Source organism: Harpia harpyja, chromosome W (genome assembly GCF_026419915.1).
Source record: "Harpia harpyja isolate bHarHar1 chromosome W, bHarHar1 primary haplotype, whole genome shotgun sequence".
Classification (NCBI taxonomy): domain Eukaryota; kingdom Metazoa; phylum Chordata; class Aves; order Accipitriformes; family Accipitridae; genus Harpia; species Harpia harpyja.
This window is the reverse complement of record NC_068968.1, coordinates 32,318,463-32,341,237: the sequence shown is the minus strand read 5'-3', so window position 1 is coordinate 32,341,237 and position 22,775 is coordinate 32,318,463. Positions and strand designations below refer to the sequence as shown.

At 60.4% G+C, this 22,775-nt stretch overlaps 2 protein-coding genes across 2 annotated transcripts; one reads left to right on the top strand and one right to left on the bottom strand.

Moving 5' to 3' along the window:
- Positions 1 to 1,580: 1,580 nt before the first annotated feature.
- Positions 1,581 to 5,836, top strand: LOC128136218 (B-cell differentiation antigen CD72-like). The gene is made up of 7 exons (XM_052775424.1): positions 1,581 to 2,534; positions 2,620 to 2,709; positions 2,939 to 3,022; positions 3,555 to 3,869; positions 4,128 to 4,276; positions 4,615 to 4,766; positions 5,698 to 5,836. The coding sequence occupies exons 1-7, from the start codon at positions 2,228 to 2,230 to the stop codon at positions 5,834 to 5,836; spliced, it is 1,236 nt and encodes a 411-aa protein (XP_052631384.1). The 5' UTR covers positions 1,581 to 2,227.
- A 1,622-nt stretch (positions 5,837 to 7,458) lies between these two features.
- Positions 7,459 to 21,850, bottom strand: LOC128136215 (dual specificity testis-specific protein kinase 1-like). The gene is given in 11 exon segments (XM_052775422.1): positions 7,459 to 8,906; positions 8,908 to 9,482; positions 9,727 to 9,877; positions 10,030 to 10,119; positions 10,579 to 10,662; positions 10,910 to 11,000; positions 11,367 to 11,449; positions 11,611 to 11,757; positions 11,989 to 12,037; positions 12,149 to 12,270; positions 21,474 to 21,850. Coding segments are annotated over 11 exon segments (2,073 nt in total). The 5' UTR covers positions 21,693 to 21,850; the 3' UTR covers positions 7,459 to 8,444.
- Positions 21,851 to 22,775: the final 925 nt, after the last annotated feature.

The following is a 22,775-nucleotide window of genomic DNA, read 5'->3' as shown; positions in this document are numbered from 1 at the left end:
CCCCAGCTGCACGTTCTCCTAGGGGCTCTCGGCCTCGGAGGGCGCTGCGGGGCAGGCAGGGGCAGTGAGCGGCGGAGCCGTGGCAAACCTCAGGTCGGCATAGACCACGCTCTAGGCCGTGCCCCAGGTTGCCCCGACTGCCCCCATGACTCCTGCTCCACCGCGGTCGCCCCCTCTTTCGGGGCTGCAAAGGAGAAGTGTGGCCGGATTCTGCAGAAGGAGAAGTTTGCTGTGAGGTGCGGAAGATGGGACAGGAAAGCACAGCCGTGGGGACCGGCGCCATGCCATTGGTCCCAGCACTGCCATCCTGTCCCGTTCCATGCCCCAAAACCACTCAGGGTCCCCTGGGACCATGGCGGGGCATTGCAGCTCGGGATTGGGGCACTGGGCCATGGCAGAGCTGCAGGGCTCAGAGTACCGAGAACCGACCCAAATCCCTGGGACAGGGGAGAGAAGGGCTGACTTCAACGTGGGAACAGGTCGCTCTGGGGCTGGCCCCATCCAGGATGGAGGTTCCCCCTCTCCATACTCTGCTCTGGGGTTTGAGCATCGTTGTTGTGCAGAAATGTTTGGCCTAATGCCTAAAAGGAGTTTCCACATTGCAGCTTGAGCTCTTGCTCTTCTCCCCTTCTCCTGGCCACATCTCCCCACTCTGCCAGTAAGGAGACCATGGGGAACCATGTCCCAGACCTCAAAGGGTCACAATAAATGGCCCCCATTGCTCTTCCCTCATCCCCAGCCCAGTGCTCCCATGTGGCAGCAGGCAGGCAGGTCAGGCAGGCACCACTTGCCCTTGGTAAATCCCACTGGGCTCCCCCCAGCCACCACCATGTCCTTCCTGGGCCTGGACCACCATGTGCCCAGGTTGTGCCCCATCTCTTTCCTGGGGACTGGGTGGAAGCTGTTCAACCTTTAGCTTTCCAAACCTCCTTCTTGCCCTCTTTGAAGTTGGCCATGATTTTTGCCTTTCTCCAGTCATGAAGTATTTCTGCTCTTGAAGAGATGATGGAGAGCAGTCTTTCAATGCTGTGCTCCATCAGCACCCCTGCACACCTCCAGTCCTGTCCCAGGAACTGGCTGTGTCTAGCTGGTCCTGAGCTCAGTGCCCCTCTCTGAAATGTGCCTTTCTCTGGATGTGGTTCACTAGAGGCCTCAGATGCTGATGGGATGGAGGTCGGGACCAAAGAGGAGATGCTGTGAGCGCTGGGGCTGTGGTCTGGGGAAGTGTCATGGTTTAACCCCAGCCAGCAACTAAGCACCACGCAGCTGCTCACTCACTTCCCCCCACCCAGTGGGATGGGGGAGAGAATCAGGGGGAAAAAAAGTAAAACTCGTGGGTTGAGATAAGAACAGTTTAATAGGACAGAAAGGAAGAAAATAATAATAATAATAAAAAAATTACAATAATAATAATAATAATAATAATAATAATAAAAGGATTGGAACATACAAAACAAGTGATGCACAATGCAATTGCTCACCACCCGCCAACCGATACCCAGTTACTTCCCGAGCAGTGATTCCCCCCAGTCCCACTCCCCCCAGTTTATATACTAGACATGATGTCACATGGTATGGAATACCCCATTGGCCACTTTGGGTCAGCTGCCCTGGCTGTGTCCCCTCCCAACTTCTTGTGTCCCTCCAGCCTTCTTGCTGGCTGGGCATGAGAAGCTGAAAAATCCTTGACTTAGTCTAAACATTACTTAGCAACAACTGAAACCATCAGTGTGTTATCAACATTCTTCTCATACTAAATCCAAGACATAACACTATACCAGCTACTAGAAAGAAAATTAACTCTATCCCAGCCGAAACCAGGACAGGAAGGGAAGGCAAAGCAGGTGTCATTGCTCTCTGCAACTCTCTGGTGGGGGTTTGGAGTGATGCCAGAGCCAGGGTCCTCTAGGAGAGGACCAGAGAGAGGATGAGAGGCAATGGCACAAGCTACATCATGGGGAAATTCCCATTCCCAGAGGCTGGGAGGGGAAATCTGCGTCCACAGAGACCTTCAGCTCTCCATGGGGCTGGCCCCAGGGCAATGTGCTCCTGTGTCCAGGCTGGCCCTGCTCTCCTCCAGCTCTCCCCTGGCCTGGGGATTTGGGTCTGTCCTTGCTCTGCCAGTGCCCTGACCTCAGGTTGCACTGCCCTGGCCCTGACGTGTGCCCAGGGGGACCGTGAGCACTTCTGGGGTGTGTGAGGGGATGGACCGGAGGTGCTGGGACCAATGAGAGGGTGCTGGTCCCCACAGCCATGCGTCTCTGGTCCCATCTGCTACAGCTCAGAGCAAACTTCTGCTTCTGCAGAAGCCAGCTGCACTTCTCCTTTGCAACCCCGAGAGCACAATCACTGGGGAGCAGGACCATCCCTGAAAGGCATCCCAAAGGCAGGGTGGGAGCCAGCAGGGCAGGAGCCAGCAGGGCTTAGGGCTTGCCCAGCACTTGCCCACATGGCCCAGAGTGTGGTTTATGCTGACCTGAGGTTTGCCAAGGTGATGGGGGGACGGAGCATGGCCAACCAGGCGCTGGAGGCAGGTGAGAGCCCACGGGAATGACCCCGATGCTCTCACCATGCCCAGCCCCATGGACTCAGCCACTCTCCCCTGCCTTCCTCCAACAGCCCTCGGCATGGATGAAGCAGAGAGCCCCTACAAGAATGTGCAGCCGGTGCCAGTGGGGCAGGATGAGGACGAGGCCCAGCCCAGCCCAGGTAAGTACCCAACTGGAGCCCAGGGGACCTGGGGAGGTCCTGGCACGGGCAGTGGGTGGTGTTTCAGGGTGCTCCTGCTCCCATCCTTGAAGAGAGGAAGCACATACACTGTGCCACCACACTGCCATTCTGCTGCCTGCAGGCAGGAGGTCTGGGGGCTGCCAGGGGTTTCCTAGTTTCCAGTTGGAGGTGGCAGCAGGTGATGCCCGTGGTCGGTTGTGTCTTGCAGGGCACTGGTCCCGGCAGTGGTGCATCCCTGTGGGGCTGCTGGCAACCTGCCTGCTGGTGGCCACTGTGGCCCTGGGGGCTTGCTGTGAGTTGGGGGGGGGGGGGTGGGCACTGTTGGGGCTGGGGGTGGCTGGGCAGCACAGGGAGAGGGAGGCAGCTGGGCTGGGGTGGGTGCTGCGGGTGAATAAGTGGGTGAATAGAGGGATGCCCGCACACGTTGCTTGGGGCTAGGTCCCTCTGCCCCATGCTGTCCTGTATCCCTTGCATGTCATGGGTGCCTCCCTTGCCTCCCATCATCCATCTTCCCCACCTTGTTCTCCCTTTCTGCTCCCTTCCCTTCCCGGCCTTGTCCAGCCTCGTATTGCTGCACTCTTCCTGTCCCTGCCCTGCTCTGTCTGCTCCTACACCCTGTCCTGCCTTGCCCTGCTCTCCCCTGCCAGGTCCTGCCCATGCACTTCCCTGCCATGTCTTTCCCATCCAGCATGGACACCTCCCTGCCTTGCCCTGCCCTGCCTGACCCAGCCATGCCAACATTACCCCCCGAGCAGAGTCAGTCCCGTGTCCCCCTGCCCAGGCTGTCCCATCCCCATGCCCCAGCTCACCCAGCCTGTCTCCAGACTGTCAGGTCACCCGCAGCCTGCGGGATGCCTCCCGTGAGCATGCGGCCGAGTGGGGCCGCCTCTCGCAGGAGGTGAGTGCACGGGAGCAGAGCCTGGAGCAGACACGGCTGGAGCTGGCGTGGGCCAGAGCGGAGCTACAGCGAGCATGGCGGGAGAGCAACAGCAGCCAGCTGGAGCTGGGGAGCCTGAACGCCGAGCTGGCGCATGTCATGGGTGTCCTGGGGAAGACAGAGAAGGAGATGCAGGAGGTGCAGGGGAAGCTCAACAACAGTGAGAGCACTGTGGCCATCCTGCGCTCCTGCACGGCTATAGGTAGGGCAATGGTGGACCAGGGATGGGGTGCCCCAGGGGACCCCATCATCCCTCAGCAGATGCAGTGCCGAAGCACGGGCACTGGCTTTTTGGCCACATGGTGGGGATGGGGTGGTCCAAAGGCTGAAGCTATGCCTGGAGCAGAGGCTGAGCCTGTGATGTCTGCTGGGGAGATGTGGGGGCTGTTCCCGGTCCAGGCTGGGCCCCCCCCGGGCATCTGTGGCTGAGCAAGCACCTGAGCTGTGTCCCTGCCCCCAGACTGCTGCCCCTCAGGCTGGCTGCTGTACAGGGGCAAGTGCCTCTTCATTTCATCGGAGAAGAAGACATGGGAGGACAGCAGAGACAAGTGCGAGAAGAAATATTCTCAGCTCCTGGTCACCAAATCCTGGAGTCGCTGGACCATGCCGGTAGGGTGCTGGGGGAGCTGAGGGCAGGAGCTGGTGCATCCAGCCCTGGGCTCCCTAGGTGGGCCAGCACCGCTCTGGGGGCCCCTACCCTGCCAAAACATCAGAGGGTGCAAGGCTGATCACTGGAGCACTTTGCTGGTGGTGGATGTGGGGTGGAGAGGCTCTGGCACCCCTGGATGCTGCCCAGGCTGGAGTGGGGCACCGGGGCTGCTCAGCTGTCCTGCCCCATGGAGCTCTGGCCCCAGGGTCTCCTTGGGGAGACGGCCACCCCCCGCAGACACTACAGTCCGTAGACGCTGTGGAAAAGCCATGAAAAGGCCCTTTTTCCCCTTCCCCAGACCTTCCTGAAGAATACAGACATCCCGTACTGGATTGGGCTGCAGAAGAGCAGCTTCCCCTGGTACGACTACGGCTGGCTGGAAGAAGGGGACCTGGACAGCGAGGGGGTCTTGGATGCCTGGTTCTGGGTGGATGGTTCCCTTTACGAAAGGTACCTGGTGGCACAGCCTCCTGCCGAAACCCCGTCTCCTCCAGCACGGCTTTAGGAAGCATTTTAAAACCCAATGGTACCCAGTCCTGGGCACAAGCACTGGGCAACAAAGCATCAAAGCAGCTGAGGCCAAGGGGAGGCAGGTGCAGCGGTGTGATGAGATGCTCAAAGGCCGTGCAAAGGGACAGTCAAGCCTTGGGGGGCATGTGCAGGGCTTGCGTGAACAGGAGGCAGTGAGAGAGGACAAAAGAAACCACAAGTTTTATTTGGGGTCTAAACAAAGCATTCGAGCACCACCTCTATCACCCACGTGCCTCCCTGGTCCCTCCTCAAGGGGAAATCAAGCCTTCCCACCTGCAGAGAGTCCTGGGCTCCTCCCCACCATGTGCACCCCCTCCCCAGCTCACCACAGCTTCCTCTTGTGGTGTCTGAGAGCAGTGGGGAGGAACAGACATGTCTGGCCCGGGTGCTGGGTACTCAGCCCCTGCTCGCTGCCTGCCCCTCCATCCTCACCCCCACGGCCCAGGGCAGCGCTGCAGCTGCCAGATGGGCAGCTCTTCCAGCCATCCATGTGCCCTTGGGGAGGACCGGGGTCTCCCCACCACTGGGCGCTGCAGGGAAGAAATATCCCCCAGCCACGAGGCTGAGATTCAAGTGGGGAGGAGGCTAAAGGGAGTCGCAAGTAATGCAAACTTCAGGCAGAGGGGTTTCTCAGCCTGCCCAAGGGAGGGCAGGGATGCATCTGCTGAGGCTTCAGCTTGTGAAATCAGTAAGGGAGGACTGGGGATCCCCCCTTTGACTGCGGCATTCAGCCCCTCCCCAGTGAGCGTGCAAGAGGGAACCCATTGGTGGCCCTGGATGCCTGCAGCCCTCAGCAGGGGATGGTGGATAGGGCGGTGGCAGCCCCCTGATGTGCCATTTCCCCATCCAGGCCATGGCAGTCAAAGTTGAATGGGTCCTGTGCCATAATAAGCCGCGGGAACATCAAACCCACCCAGTGCGCCAGTCCTGATGACCTGCACCTCTGGATCTGTGAGAAGGCAGTGGGGCCAAGCTCCCCTTTCATATGATGATGGCCACTGGCCCTGGCACCACTGCGGTGAGTGTGCCCACGCCAGGCTCTGCCGTGCCCTGGGGTACATGGGGCCCATGGGGTGTGTGTGGAGGAAAGCGGGGAGCCTGAGCCTCTGCGTTGGGCATGTTGACTCCTGGCTTGGCAGGAAAGGGAGAGGGATGCAGGCACATCCCCATGCAGCCCCTGGTCTGCGGTAGCTCAAGAGACCCTCTCTCAAGCTGTGGGGCAGCAAAAGGGCAAGATGGGGGGAACCCCTTTGCAAACTGCCTTCCCAGTCTCACTGCATGTGGGGGAGGCTGGACGGCACCTCACCCTCACCCTCTGCCTTCCCTTGCAGCGCCCATGCCCCGTGCTGCCTCTGCTTCAGCCTTGCTGCACCCCTGCCTGGGATGTCCCATCCATGCAAGCAACCCCCTTCCCTCTTGAAGATCCCTGCCCAGGGGCCACCCCGGGTCCTTCCCGCCTGCTCCCCTGGCCACAGTGATGCTCGGGCATCACGCAGGCTGGGGGAGGTGGTGGCAGTGACTGTTCCCCCCCCCAGCCGACATGCTTTAGCAGAGCGGTACAGGCCCCACAGCTCAGCCCCACACCTGCACAGGATACACTGGGTCTTCCTGAGCACAGGGGCTGGCACACCATGGGGAGCCTGGACCCAGCTGCAGAGCGGAGCAAGCCCTGATGCTCAGCACTGCAGCTGTGCAACAGACCCAGCATGGAGCGAGCTGTGGTGCGGGGATGCAAGGATGTGGGAGCAGGGGACGGCACAGCCCCACACCTGGCCAGGTCCACTCCCCACGGCAGGGACTTTCTGCCTGGCCCCATCCCAGGAGCAGCTTGGCCCTGGCTTTCAGGCAACCCAGCAAGCAACAGCCTTGGCAAAGGAGAGAAGCTGCACCTGAACTGGCCAGCGCCTGTGCTGGCAGTTGGGGTTTTTTTGCTAATTAGGAAGTAGAGCAGTGACCTTTAGGATTGTACTATGTGACAGTGCCTTTCAAAAGCAAAAGCAACTCCAGCACTTGCAGTGGACTGACACTTTGTGAGACAAATCATCAGGACTTGAAATAGTTACTACACACATGCACATGTGAAGATTAAGCAAAATAGCCCTGATGTAGCATTGCAGCCAGGCAAGAGCAGAGGAAGTCATGTTCAACCAGGCGAAGATGCTGTCAGTTTATTATGGGGTCGTGCCTGCCATATATAGTTGATTAATTGCTATGTATGTGAATTAGCTTGCTTGAAGAGCAAAAGGGTGTTAAAGGCAGGCATTTTGGAGGTGGCACGTGTCATTCTGTCTTGTCTGCTGGCTGAACCCACTTTGTAGCAATAAAGAGACACAGCTTGTCTGCTCTTTGCTTTCTTGTGTACCACCACAAACACAGACTCGAGGGCACGAACCCAACAAATCTAAATAATAAATGGGAATTTGACTGAAGCCATTTCAACTGAAATGGTCACTTTGGGGGCATTAAGACCTGGGGCTGAGCCAGGCTGGCTCATGTTCCCCGAGAGGGGACCCCAGAAGCCCTGGGCAAGCCCATGCCACCCTCTGGGGTGGGGGTCCCCTCCCCGTCCAACATGCATCCGAGAGACAGAAGCAGCAGCCTGGGTCGCTGGGACATTCAGTTTTTATTGAACACTTTAAATAAGCTGGGTATATATTACTAGCAATTATTAATAATAATAATAAAAAAACCCCACAAGAGTTTTGCATTCACCAGTGCATTGTGCAGGAGGGAGGAAAGCCGGCTCCCACCCTTGCCAGGGGCTGGGCAGCCTGGCCACGCTGTCCACCAGCCCCTTCCCCCCCCAGCCACCTGGGAGGCTCTGGGGTAGGATGCCAGGCAGGATGGCACCCTGGCCCATCTGCCAGCACCCCGCTCCTGACCCCGTGTGCCAGGGGGACATGGGGTGCCATGCTGGCTCAGCACCCACCATTGGGCAGGCAGGGGGCAACCCCAGTACTGGCAATCCTCCCTGGGCACTGCCCCATGGGCATTGCCCCTCTCCCAGCCCCCTGCACGTCTCTCCCCATGTCAGGGACTGGGTGTGCTCCCCACGCTTGTGAGGAAGCATGGGGACACCCACCAGCCCCACAGGGTCCCCCAACACACACATAGACACACTGACCCCTCTGCCCCCAGCCCTGCTCAACCCATGGCCTGGGGGGCCATGGGGGGGCTCCCGGCTCATTGCATGCCCCTTGGCGAGAGCCCACAGAGGGGTGAGCCTTTGGGGAAGAGGGGTCCTGCATCCAGGGCTTGAGCCCCGGGGTCCCTGCAGGGGACCAGCCTTGCTGCCTGGGGCAGCACTGGAGCGTGCCCGGGGCAGGGGTGTTATTGCACTTCAGTCCCTGGCAGGGACCCAGCCTGCCCCTGGGGCTCCCCACACACCCCCGAGGCTGATCCCAGCAGGACAGGTGCCTGAGCAGCACCATGGTGGCCATGGCATGGGGCACTGTGATCACCAGTGGCCACCAAGTGCCAAGCAAGTGAGGACAGACCACGGGGACGTGCCAGGCTCCTGCACCTGCCCGGTGCTGTGGCTGCAGGGGGATCCAAGGGGTGGCCAGATGCAGCCCTGCTCCCCAGGGGTCCCCAGCCCTAGGACTGTACCTCTGGCAGCTTCAGGCTGGGCTCCGCCAGCACTGGCCCCGGGGCTTTCTGGTGGGGGCCCCGGTCGCGGCATAGGAGGCTCTTAGCCTCACAGTTGAGGTTCTGGTAGCGGGGTGGGCTGGGTGCCAGCCAGTGGCAGATGGAGGTGAAGCTGAAGGGACCTAGGCAGCAGCCAGGGCAGGGCAGCACCTCGTCCTGCTCCAGCACGGTGCTGGAGCCATGCCCGGGCAGCATGGCTACATGCTCCGTCTGCTCCAGCGCTGCCGCGCAGGGGATGCTGAGCTCAGAGAAGCCACGCTCCAGCCTGCTGCCCCAAGCCAGGGGTTTGCTCACCACCACATGGCTGTTGTTGAAGAGGAGCCCATTGGGGGCTCGCAGCTCTGGCTGCCAGGGTTGGGTGCCCGAGGCTGCCATGTGGATGAAGTTGCTGTTGGGGGGTGGCGGGGGGGGGCTGTGGCAGCTCAGGGCTGTCAGGGCCGCAGTCCATCTGCTCCTCTGCCCCGGGGCTGGGGGGGGAGGCTTGTCCCCAAGCCGGGGGGAGGAGGAGGGCAGGGGGCTGGGGGTTGGTGGTGGGACAGGGGGACCCTACGCCCAGCGCCAGGCCCCATCGGCGGGGCAGCTCAGGGGAGGCAGGCAGCGAGCAGCACTTGCGGGGGATGGCAGTGGGGGCTAAGAAGTCACACTGCACCTCCATGGTGGGCTCAGGCGTCACAGGGGTGCTGAGCTGGACCAGGGCGGAGGGTGGCAGGTTGAAGGTGAGCGAGATGATCGACTTGCTCGGCATGTCGAAGAGCTTGGTCTTCCCTCCCTTCAGGTCCTCGCGCTGGGAGAAAGGGTTGACGCGGGGTGGTGGCTCCTTGGTCCTGGCCCTGCCATAAGGCTCCAGCGGCCACAGTAGGGTGGGCGATTTGGGGGGAAACATGTCGGACTGGCTGCAGGACAGGCGCTGGTCCGGCTGCAGGTGCTGCATCCCCAGCTTGCACAGGGGCAACTGCTCAGTGCGGCCGGCTGCCCTCCTGGCTACCCCTGGGCACAGGCACAGGAGCGAGTCACCAGCCGCCAGCAGCTACTGGCACAGGGTCCCACAGGGTGCCGGGCACCCAACAACCCAGGGGTGCACCCCAGGGGGGAAACAGCGATTGGCTCCATCCTGCAGACCTCGTGCAACCCCTGTCTCCTTCCCTGATGGCTGCTGCCAGGGTAGGATGGGACACCCCACAGCCCCCCTCCTTGCACACCCCTATGGCCTGTCCTTGGGGTGCCCACATACCATTGAGTGCAGCCGTTGTCCCAGGTGCGGGCAGGCTCTCCCCGCCACCAAAGAGGGTGGCCCCAGTGCCCTCGGCACCTGGCTGGTGCTGCAGGACGCCCTCCAGGCACTGCATGATTTCCAGGAACGAGGGACGGGAGGTAGGCTCCATCTGCAGGCAGGAGGGGTTCCCTGTGAGGTCTGCAGCCCCCCCAGCACCCCAGGGCGCCCTGCCCAGCAAAGGCAGCTCCCTGCCTCTCCCCCTGCGCAGGCAAGGCTGCCTGTCCTGCCCAGCTGCCCTGACAGTGGAGATGGAAGGCTCACACTGCAGCAGTGGAAAGCGAGCTGGAGGAAGGCCGCTGGGCAGTCAGTTCCCACCATGGTGCGGAAAGTGGTGACATCCAGGCCAAAATCCTGCGCCAGGGAAAGGAGGAAGAGTGAGGCTGGGTTCCCTGGGGCACCACATAGTTCAGGGGACCCAGGGTGGCCTGGCCTCCCCCACACACTGCACTGACTGCATGTCACCCAGGGCTGCAGACCTGGCAGCACCCCAAGTTGGGTCAAGGCTGGGGGATGCTGGGACACAGATCCCTCCTGCTCTCTGCCTGAATCCAACCATCCCCTTTCTCCCACCCGGGCTGACTCTGGGCTCCGAGGACAAGTTATCATCAGAGAGCATCCCTCCCCAGGCAGCAGCACCTGCCGCTAGGAGACATTTGGGACACAGCACCCCTGCCCCAAAATGTGGGGCAGCTCCTGCACATGGGGCTCTGCCCCGTGCAGGAGGATGGTCCCCCTAGTTTGGTGAAGCAGCCCCAGCTGTGGTGCCACTGCCTGCTGGCCTCCCTCCCCATCCCTGTCCCAGGGAGTCACCTCGGTGCGGGGCAGGTAGTCGGGGTCAGCGGGGACGCGAGCAATGGTCTCGCACAGGATGATGCCGTACGCGAACACATCAGCCTGCAGAGAGCAGGGAGTCACTGGGGGGGGGGGGCTGCAGCCCCAAGGCAACATGCCCACCCTTCTGTAAACCCACAGCCTCCCTCCTCCCTGTGGAGCAACACCAGGGGCCCTGCCACCTTGCTCCTGAGGGATGCCCAGTTCCTTTCCCCCGTGTGCCCAACCACCCCCAAGGCCGTAAATGTTGCAAACCACCAGCAGTGCAAGCCTGGATAAAGCCCCGCACGCAGCAGCCACAGCACATCACCTTCTCGTTGTAGATCTCCCCTCGCAGCACCTCAGGCGCCATCCAGTACGGGGAGCCCACCACGGCCAGTGGCTCCTTCTCACTGCCCTCACTGAGGGACATGGCGGGACGTCAGGGGCCGCCTGCAGGCCCCTGCCCCATCCCACCTCCCACCCTCCTGCTGGGGCAGCCTGAATTGCCATCTCCATCTCCCTTCCTGGGTCAACCCTCCTCCATGCACCCCACGAACTCATGTCTCCCCACCCACACCATCCCCTTCTCCATCCCCTCCTAGCCAGTCCCAAATGTGTCCATCTGTCTAATAAGTCCCCACTGATGGGGACCACCCCCACCGTCCCCCATCCCTGCCCTTCTAGCTGCACCCCAAATGTCCATCCCTCCCCAGCTCCTGCTCCAAGTGGGCTGTAAACCCCCCACTTCAAGGACAGGGATGGACAGGTGGATGCTGCCCACGCACCTGTAGGTGGGGATCTTCTCCGCCAAGCCGAAGTCACCCACCACAGCTGTGTAGCCGTTGGCCTCGCAGCGCACTAAGCAGTTCTGGGGGCACAGGAGGACTCCTGTCACACCGTCACGCCAGCTCTGCCTCACCAGCCACTGCTCCCGGGATGCCCCAGGCACAGCACAGCCTCCTGCTCCCCAGCCAGCTGTGCCCAGGCAGCAACATGGGTACAGGATGAGGGCAGCAGAATGCCCCGTACCTTGGAGGTGAGGTCGCGGTGGAAGATGCCCTTGGAGTGCAAATAGTGCAGGCCACGGGCGATGTCAAGGGCCAGCTTGACACGCATGGACCAGGAGAGGGGCACAGGGCTGTCCAGCAGCTGCTCCAGGTTCCCACCGTTGATGTACTGATGGGAAGAGCTGGGCCATTGCATCACTGCACCCCCCTCCCTCCCGTAAAGCTGGATCCCCATCTCTCACCCCAATGCATCCTCCAACCACCCCACGGCACAGCCCCCCAGCAGACCTTACCCTGCACATGTGCCACTGGCTGAGAAAGTGTCCCCATAGCCATTGCCATCCCCTCCCCAGGTCCTACCCGCAGGAACCCCGAGACTCGTGGCTGTCGCCCCACTCACCTCCGTCAGCGCGTGCAACTGTCCCTGATGCACGCATACTCCCATGAACCTGTGAGACAGAGGGGACCTGAGGATGGCTGCGGCGGGAACCAGCCCCAGGAGCTTGCCCAGCCCTGGTAGCAGTGCCGACTGGGGATGGAAGTGGAGGAGCAGGTCCTACCTGAGGATGTTGGGGTGCGAGAGGCGGTTCATCAGCTGCACCTCCCGCAGCATGTTGCTCCGGTTGCTGGTCAGCTTGTTCATCTTCAGCACCATGATCTGCCCAGACTGGCGGTGCTGCACCTGGAGGGGGGTACAGGGGTGGCTGAGCCCCACATGTCTCCACAGCCCCCCCAGATGCCAGCCTGCACCCGGCGCCCACCCCCAGCCCTAGAGGTTGGAGCTAAGCACCCCACACACTCGAGGCATGGGGCACCTCAGGGACTGCTAGGGTTAGGGGGGGGCTCTCCCAGCACAGCAGCACCCCAAGGATCCCCAATGCTGATGATGCACAACCCCATCCTCCCCAGGGCATCCTGCTTGTTATGCTCCCCCCACCACACTACACTGCCCAGCCCTCCCGGAGAAGCAATGGCAGCTCCTGCAAGCCATGACCCCAACCCCGCTGCAAGGACAGGCAGGTGCAGAATTGGGGCGCACCAGGGAGAGCTTTTTCAGGTCAGTACCACTCAGCCAGACCCCACCAGCATGGAGTGGAGTACAGAGGGGGCACATCGCCCCCGAACCAGGCCCGGGGGTGGCCAACGCTGCCCTGGTGCATGACCCCAGCCCCATGAGGCACGGTGCTTGGACAAGACTGTATATTTAGCCATCCCCAGTCTGATACTGTCATGTGAGCTGGGGGCCTGGCCCCCCACCAGGAACAGCAGCTGGGAGCATGGCCAAGCATGGACACCCCTGTCCTCCAGCAGCCCTTGGCGTGTGCAGGGCGAGGGACAGACACGGGATCCCCTGCCCCAGCACCGTGCCAGGGGTCTAAGCCAGCGCTGGGGGTCCCCTCCTGAGCAGGCGCTGGTGGTGGGATGGGACCCCCCCAAAGCAGCAGCCGGGGGGGAAGACACCCTGGTGGGTCCCAGCTGCCTCCTGGCACACACCGAGCCACACACAGAGGCACAGGCATTCCTTGGCGCTGCCATCAGCTCCCCACTCTTCTCCTTTTTAGTCGATGCTGGTTGAAGCTGCTGTGCTGGTGCCAGTCCCTGGCCCGCCCCACACTCCCACGCCCCAGGGATCGCCTCCCCAGGCAAAACACAGGGGGCTGGCTGAAGGCAGGGTCCCCAGTGCCCCCTATCCTGCTCTCAGTTTGGCCTGTCCCCATCATAGGGGGCAGAGGCTGGTGTGCTGGGCCCTCCAGGGCTCTCTTCCCACCCCACAGCAGGCATTGCTTCAGGGAGCATCCTGGGGTGCACACCAAGATGGGGACCTGTCCAGTGCCCAATACCCAGGGGATGGGCAACAGCTCCCTGCCACCAAAGGGCCTGGGGGGAAATTAGGTGTTTATGAAGATCCCTTTTCACATCTGGGTGCACCAAGGCCAGACCAGCCCCAGGCAGAGTGGAAGCAAGAGGCAATAGCCAGGCCAACCCCTTCGTGCCACCATCAGCTCACTGAATTCATGGAGAGGCTCTGAATAATTCAGCAGCCACCTGCCTGCGGGCACCCTGCTCCAGTTACACCTGTCACCTCCCGGCCAGCTCCAGCCAGCCTGCTGGGACCCCCAGCCTGCCTCCTCCTCGCTGAGCACTGGACAAAGCACATGGGCTCCCAGAGTGACGGCGCAGTCCCTGCTGCAGGGAGCGCAGTCCCTGCTGCAGGGAGCACACTCCTCCAGCCTTGTGTGCACCCAGGGCGCCCCATTCAATGGCACCCCAGGTCCTCCCCATGCCCACCACCCGGCTCACCCCACCCGATCACCTGCAGCGCCTGGCACCACTGTCAGTCCCATCCCGGTGCCCAGGGGCTCCCTGCCCACACCTGCACCAGTGGGCAGGGCAAAGGGCATCCCCACACCATCTCCACCATCTCTGCTTTCCCTCCACCCAGGGCAGCTGGAGGCAGCACCAGTCACAGAAATGGGGCTCCCAGCCTGGCCCCAGTGGCTGTGTGTGCTTTAAGGAGGGGACCTGCCTGGCCAAAGCAGGGTAGGCAGGGTCTCCCTTGGCCCCTCCAGCTCCCTGCAGAGTCCCAGCCCAGCCCAGGCCAGAACCTACCCGGGAGCACCCCACTGCTGGCCCCACAGACAAAGCTAGCAGGACCCCCCAGTCCCACCAAGCCCCTGGTGCTGGATGCTGCCTGGCAAAGCCCAGCGCTTCTGACCCAGCTCGCCCAGCGGCAGCACTGCCTTCCTACGCTGCGTGGGGCTGGCAGGACTGGCTCAGTTGGTTTGGCTGGCAACAGCAGCTGCCAGGCACCAGGACCTGGCTCGATGGCGCAGGCAGGCTCAGCCCTGCCAGGATGGCTGGGGGCGGTGAGGCTCCAGTACCACGTGCCCACGATGGGAACGCCGGGCAGCACGCACAGCGCTGGCACTTGGTGGCCATGCACTGTGGGGCTGGCCGGGTCCCCACCAGCAGCAGTGTCCCTGCATCAGGTAACAGCCCCTGGCAGGCACCAGCTCAGCCCCACATAGCTGGGACGTGCCCGTGGCTTAATTCCTCATTAATAAGTCTTCTGTCATTGCAATAGGCTGGGTCAGGTCCAAGTGCAGCTGTACGATGGCTAACACCTTAATCCTAGAGAGGCAGTCTGGGGGAGGGAAGGCCTGGTAAAAGCCCCTTCCCTGAGATTTCTCCCAGGGACCCCAGCCGGCAGTGGTGCCCTGGTGCCCTGCTCCAGGACTCCATCCCCAGGGACAGGGAGGGCTCCAGGGGCTCCCAGGACAGCCCCAGTCCCACACACATGGGGCACAGCCTCCTCGAGGGTGTCCAGCACCCTGAGCTCGTTTGTGAGGCCCCGTCCTACTGTCTCCCCTGCATGCTCTGTGGCTCAAGGCCAGCACCTGCCCGGGCTGGCAGGAAAGGGGTTACGCTCCCCTGGGCTCCCTGCGCTGGCCAGTTTACCCAGTCCGGCCAGGTGCTAGCGCCAGCCCAGCGCCCCAGCCACCCTCCTCCAGAAGCAGATGTAGCAGAGGAGGGAGCAAACCACAACCCCAGGTGGGACACAGCCCCGTGCTAAGGGGGCTTCCTTCCCGGTCGCCATCCGGGGAAGGGAACGGGCAGCAGAGCCTCCCCGGGCAGGACCACATTCCCCCTTGCCTCTCCACGCTCTGGCATGGTGCCCAGGAATCCCAGTGCATTCCCGGAGCTGAGTTCAGCGGGGCAGCCCCACCGGGGTGCAGGGCGGGGGGGACAAGCTGCCGGCGCCCACCCAGGAGCCAGGCAAGCCCTCGCCGATGCCCCCCAGCACTCTGCATGGCCCCTCTGTCGGGCCGCCTCGTGGGGGTACTGCAGCCGAGTGGGGGTGCCACGGTGCGTCGATCCCCATCGAATCTGTTGCCAGCATGTGGGGCTGGGGGATGGGACGGGGCTGGCTGCAGCCCCAGCCTGGGCACAAGGGATCTGAGCTCTTTTAACAGTGGAAATTAGAGTCTTATTTAAAGAGCATGCTAATCAGAGTGAGCAGACGGCCTGCTCCCTCCCTGCATCCCACGCTCCCGTCTAGACACAGGGCAAAGCCCCCACCCGCCACCCCCCAACCTGGGGGGTCTCAGCAGCCAGCCCCCCCTGCACCCCGCACTGGGACCAGGCTCACATATCACCCCACTCAGCACACATCCCCTTGCCCCAGCTCAGTGCAGGCAAGGCACAGTCACACAGGGACATCATCTTGCACCCCTCACCCCTGGGGAGCCCAGCGGGGAAAGACAGGAGGGCAGGTAAGGGAGCTAGCAACACCACTGGTAATCCCATCCATAGCTTGCAGGAATCCCAATAGTGCAACAGGTCTTTTACTAGGCAGGACTGGAAAACCTGCTCATCACACAAAAAGCAGAATCAGTCAAGACAGACTTCCTCTGGGGAAGTGAAAGTAGCAGGGCACGCAACACCTGCTCCCGATGAACGCTTGAGCATCAGCAGCCCTCACCTCCCACGCTCTCAGGAGTGGCACCGCAGGCACAGCGGGAGCCAGGGCAGTGCTGGCGTCGCACCATGGTGGTGGGGCATCACCAGCCCTCACCGGCAAGCCCAGAGCACACCCTGTGACAGCGCAGGAGAGGTGCCAGTGGGTCCCGGGCTAGTCAGCACAATGCGTTTCCAGCGCCCGGGGCTCCTGAGTGGCGGCAGCAGGGCCAGGGCTGCTCCTGGCCTCGCCATGGCTGGCTGACCTTGGCAAATTCACTTCCTCCCCACCTGCCTTAGTTTCCCCATTCGTGCTGTCTGTGTCACGCTGCCCCACTCTCCATTGTAAAACAAGGCAAGGTCCACTGATGAAAGGTAGCAGATAAGAGGGAGGGACTTGTGTCATTAGTTGCACTGGTAAATTGGGAATAAATGAAAAATCTCAAAGGTTGGCAAGGAAGTGAGCAGAGATGGGCAGGCAGCAGCACAGGGAGCTGCTAATTCCACCCTGGCACCATGGAAATGGGGCGCTGGGCTGAGCACACTGAAGGGCTGCGCCCTGAGAAGTAGCGTCTCTGGGAGGATGTCCAACAGCAGAGCATAAGGGGCAGAGCTGGATAAACGAAGACCTCTGGATACAGCCCCTGGGAGAGTGAACCCAGGATACTGCCCGCAGCCCCCGCGTCTGCTGCAGACCACACACGGGAAAGTAAGAGAGGGATTTGGGGAAGAGATGCAGCAGTGGTTTAAGGGCTAGAGAAAATGTCTAGCACAAACACACCCAGCTCAATCTGCTCAGTCTATCGGAGATGAAGAGGCAGCTCACTGCAATGTCCGTGTACCTGAGAAAACGGGTGGGCCTGGTGCCTCTGCAGTCATGCAGGGAAAGGCAATAGGAACCAGCTGCTCCAGAGGGAAATGGCCCTCTGGACTGTGTGGATTCGATGGCCTAGCACATCAGACCCACAGAAGTATAAGGCTTTGGTAGACACTGGTGCACAGTGTACGCTGGTACCATCAGTGTATAGGGGCACAGAACCCATCTGGATCTCTGGAGTGACAGGGGGATGCCAGGAATTGACTGTATTGGAGGCTGAAGTGAGCTTGACAGGGGACAAGTGGGAAAAGCACCCCATTGTGACTGGCCCAGAGGCCCCTTGTATCCTTGGCATAGACTACCTCAAGAGAGGGTACTTCAAGGACCCAAAGGGGTACCGATGGGCTTTTGGTGTAGCCACTGTAAACGCAGAGAAGATCAAACAGCTATCTACCCTGCCTGGCCTCTCAGAAGATCCCTTCATTGTGGGACTGTTGCAAGTTGAAGAACAGCAGGTGCCAATCGCTACCAGGACGGTGCACCGCCGGCAATATCGGACAAACCGAGACTCCCTGGCTCCCATCCATGAGCTGATCCATCAACTAGAGAGACAAGGAGTCATCAGCAAGACTCATTCACCTTTTAATAGTCCTATATGGCCAGTGCAAAAGTCTGATGGAGGGTGGAGGTTAACAGTAGATTATCGCGGCCTGAATGAAGTGACACCACCACTGAGTGCTGCTGTACCAGACATGTTAGAGCTCCAAGATGAACTGGCATCAAAGGCAGCCACGTGGTATGATACAATTGATATTGCCAATGCGTTTTTCTCCATTCCTTTGGCAGCAGAGTGCAGGCCACAGTTTGCTTTCACATGGAGAGGTGTCCAATACACCTGGAATTGACTGCCCCAGGGGTGGAAGCACAGCCCTACCATTTGTCACGGACTAATCCAAACAGCACTGGAACAAGGCGATGCCCCTGAACATTTACAATACATAGATGACATCATCGTGTGGGGCAACGAGGCAGAAGAAGTGTTTGAGAAGGGAAAAAGAATAATTCAGATTCTTCTGAAAGCTGGTTTTGCCATAAAGAAAAGCAAGGTCAAGGGACCTGCACAGGAGATTCAGTTCTTGGGAATAAAATGGCAGGATGGACGCCGTCATGTCCCTATGGATGTGGTTAACAAGATAGCAACTATGTCTCTCCAACATTTTTGCCCCCCCCTCAACGGCAGGCTGGGGCAGGGCGAGATCTCGGGAGGGGACATAACCAGGACAGCTGACCTAAACTAACCAAACAGATATTCCATACCATATGACCTCAGCTCAGATATAAAAGCTAAGTAAAGGGAGACGGAAGGGGGGCATTTTTTGTCTTCAGGAGCAACCACTACGCATACTGAAGCCCTGCTTCCCAGGAAGTGGCTAGACATCACCTGCTGATGGGAAGTAGAGAATAATATCATTTGTTTTTCTTTGCTTTCGCGCGCGACCTTGGCTTTCACTTTATTAAACTGTCCTTATCTTGACCCACGAGCCTTTGGTTATATTTTCTTCCCCCTGTCCAGTTAAGAAGGGGGAGTGATAGAGCGGCTTTGGTGGGCACCTGGCATCCAGCCAGGGTCAACCCACTACACACGGGAAAGTAAGAGAGGGATTTGGGGAAGAGATGCAGCAGTGGTTTAAGGGCTAGAGAAAATGTCTAGCACAAACACACCCAGCTCAATCTGCTCAGTCTATCGGAGATGAAGAGGCAGCTCACTGCAATGTCCGTGTACCTGAGAAAACGGGTGGGCCTGGTGCCTCTGCAGTCATGCAGGGAAAGGCAATAGGAACCAGCTGCTCCAGAGGGAAATGGCCCAGCTCTACAGCACAGAGGGGGATTGGCAGGGAACAACCCCCATGGAAAAGGGCAGCTTTCCATCACTGGTGTCTCCCATCCACTCTGGACAGCCTTCCCAAGAGAAATGCTTGGCTGGAGCAGGCTAAGGCTCAACCCAGGGGCAAACTTGGGACACCAGGGCTCAGACGCTGAGCCCTTTGGCTTTAACACTGGGAACAGAGTCAGATGCTCATGCCAGTACCCCAGCACCCCGCCTGGCCCTGGCTCGGCTGCGCACCAGAGCTGAGCTACCTGGGTAGGGACACAGATGTCCAGGTCCCCTCCCTGTCCCCCATGCCCACTAAGGCTGGAATGAGGCAGGACCCAGCAGCCACACGGAGGGAGCCGTGAGTGCCCATGGCCATGTAAAGCACAGCAGGAACAAGGGAGGTGGGAGGAAAATGGGTCCTGCACTGCCCTGCCAAGCTATATCCTCCTCGCAAGCTCAGGCAGCCAAACTCCAGCTCAGATCCCGGGCCTGCCCCACCATCCTGCTGAGCTCTTGGACTCAACCCACTGCAAGAGCACAAAGCCCCATCTGGCCCCCTCCTGTCCCTGCCTCCTCTCTGGCATGCACACACATCAGCTCCTGCTGCCTGATCCCACTCCCACCCCCCAAGCTCCACCGCTCCCTCAAATCCTACATGCAAGTGGCCCCGCAAGAACATGAACAACAGGTGGGAGAAGGAGCATTTTGTGGCTCCCACAGGGCCCGAGTGTCCTGATTTCAGCTGGGATAGAGATAATTTTCTTCCTAGTAGCTGGTACAGCGTGTTTTGGATTTAGCGTGAGAATAATGTTGATAACACACTGATGTTTTAGTTGTTGCTAAGTAGCGCTTATCCTAAGTTAAGGATTTTTCAGTTTCCCATGCTCTGCCAGGAAGCAAGTGTACAAGAAGCTGGGAGGGAGCATAGCCAGGACAGTTGACCCGAACTAGCCAAAGGGATATTCCATACCATAGAACATCATGCTCAGTATATAAACTGGGGGGAGTTGGCCAGGAGGCGCGGATCGCTGCTCAGGCATCAGTCAGTGGGTGGTGAGCAATCGCATTGTGCATCACTTGTTTTTTCTTGAGTTTTTTTATATTCCTTTTCATTACTATTATTATTATTATTATATTTTTATTATTATTGTTAGTATTATATTTTATTTTACTTTAAACTGTTCTTATCTCAACCCACAAGTTTTACTTTTTTTCCCCAATTCTCCTCCCCATCTCACTGGGAGTGGGGAGGAGTGAGTGGCTGCATGGTGCTTAGTTGCTGGCTGGGGTTAAACCACAACACTGGGGAAGCAGGAACAGCAAGGCAAGGAGAGACCATGGCCTGGCCAAGACACAGAAGCATCCATTATTAAAGAGCCGTATCCACACCTGACACTATTAAATGCTTCCCTCTGCTCCAAGGTGCTGCTGCATGCTCCAAGCCAGAGATCAATAGCAGGAACCCAGCCAGCGGAGAGGCCATGGCTCTGCAGGGGCAGGAGGGAGCATGGAGGAGAGGGGCTACTCTACACACCCGTCACAGCCCCTCACAGGACACCTCTCCCACAGCTGCAGAGGAGCCAGGTCTCGGGGTCTCCTTGCTGAGTAGGGAATGGCACCAGGGCTGGGAAAGGACTCCAGGTTCCTGCTGGGACGTGGCCACCCAGCCGTGCTGCACATAGGAGCATGGTCCCACACAGGGGACACAGCACAGTGCTGCCCAGGACCTCAGCGACTGTGGTGGGAGGTGGTGAGGGTCCTGCCCAGCCCAAAGCTGCTCTTTGAGGGGGACGAAGCCACTAGAAGCACAGCTTAAGGGCAATATTTGCCCGATGGCTTGCAGTGCCTTGAGTGACACCAAGGATGAAAACAACACGTGCACACACCTCCCCTCAGAGAGGCAGAGGTGGCTGTGGCAGTGGGGCAGGGCACAGCCCCTCGCCCCCCAGTAGTAGTGCATGGGCTGGCAGGGTACAGTCACCACGCATCTCTGCCACGCTGTCAGGATCCCAAGCTCCCCACCAGCACCCATGCACCCCTAACCAGGGTGCAGGCCACACACGGGCATCCCTGCTCTGGCAGTCCCAGAGAGGACGGGGGACAAAGGCACCTCCGGGGTCCCATCTGGGGGCCAGCCCCCGCACTGCTCTACAGCATCACACCTCTCTCCCAGACCCGGTTACCTTCGGAAGGCCCCCGTGAGGCGCACCACGCACCTACCTGCCCAGCACAGGCTGGAGCAGGCCCAGCAATGCTGGAAACCACCTCGGACCGGCTGCAAACACTGCCTGCATCCCCTGCCACAGGCACACCCTAGACCTGGCGGGGTTGGGGCTCCAGGCTTTTGACAGGGGTCCCTGGGGCTGGGCTGCCCACCACCCCACCGGCGCCCCGGCCACCCACGCGGCCCCGCTGCGACACACGCCGCAGCGCTTCGGAGCGCTCAGCCTTCCCGGGCTGTAAACAGAGCCAGTGCTCCCCTCCCCCTGCACGGAGGGATGGAGGAATAACACCCCCAGCAGGGACGAGGCTCCCCAGAACCACAGGTCCCCGCCGCGCGGCACCGCCTCGCCCCCCCCCCGACCTCGCCCAGCTGCCGGGGCTGGGGGCCCAGACCCCCCCCGCACCCCACCGAGGGCCTGGTCAGGGCTGCGTGGGAGCCGCGGTCCCCGGGGGATGCCCAAACCCGCCGGGATGCCTCGGGGACCGCCATCCCCGCTCCCGCCTCGCATACCTTGAAGACCTCGGAGAAGAAGCCGGCCCCGATCTTCTCGCAGTAGAAGTCGTCAATGCGCGCCAGGGTGGAGACAGCGCTGCGCAGCGCCCGGTACGAGGAGGGCCGCAGCCGCCCGCAGCCCGGCCAGGGCCCTGCCGCCTCCCCTTCGCCCTCCCCGGGCCGCCGCGGCAGCTTCTCCCACTCCATGTCGGTCCCGCCGAGCACCCCCAGCGCCATTCACATCCCCAGCCGGGCGGGGCGCGGCGCGGCCGGGCAGCCCCGCGGCCGGGGCGCCACCACCCCCCACCCCCCCGGGTGTTGCTAGCGGCGGCGGCGCGAGGTGGACGGCGCCCCAACCTCCGCCGCGGCCCGGCGCTGCGCCTCAGCCGCTCCGAGTGCTGGCACCGGCGGGGCGGAGCTGGGGCGGGGACAGCCCTTAACTCCTTGGGACCAGCCACCGCCGAGCCCTGCCGGAGTCCCCCCGCACCGGTGGGCAGCGGGGACCCCGCACGCCCTGATGTCCGCATGCACCGGCCCCTGTGGAGGGTCCGTGGGTGCCGAGCTGCCAAATCTGTGCACGTCTGCATGGACTATGGGGCCCTGAGCTTCCCGTGCACGGCTTGGACAGACCCCATGGACACAGTGCTCTGAACCTCCCCTACTCTGGGTCCTGCCTGGATGCACCTTGTAGATGCGGGACTCTCTTCCTCCCCATAGCACCCAGTCCCTGAGCAGATGGGCCAAGGGCATGGGGATCTGATCTCCCCATATATCCAGCCCCACCCCATATGGGGTCATGGGTCCAATTCCACCATACAACCAGCCACTGCCAGGATGGGCCCCATTGGTACAGGCTTGGATCTCTCCTCACAGCCATCACCAGGCTGGATGGATACTGTGTGTGAAATGTATATTGGCTTTCGCAAAATGAGAACACTGAAATTTGCCTAACTACTGCATAAGCTACATCCCAAAAGGATGTTTGCCTCACTACCACTAAATTAGGCCTTAACACAGGAAATATGTAGTTAATATATTCCAGGCATCAATTGTATTTTATAGTTTGTAGGCAATAAATGGGCACAAGCAGAATATGTAGTTTCTTCTGATGAGATAAGACATCCTGTAACTCAAGTAATTAAAGGATGTGTAGATAGATTTGTGAAAACATAGAAAAACAGACATATGGACTCAAGGACGAGTAAAATTGAGAACACAAGTAAGAAGATAAGGAGTGATTTGTTAGCATGAGAACAGCATTTTGGGGGTCAAAGATTATTTGACATGAAAGATACGAGAAGAACAAAGGAAAAACAGGAG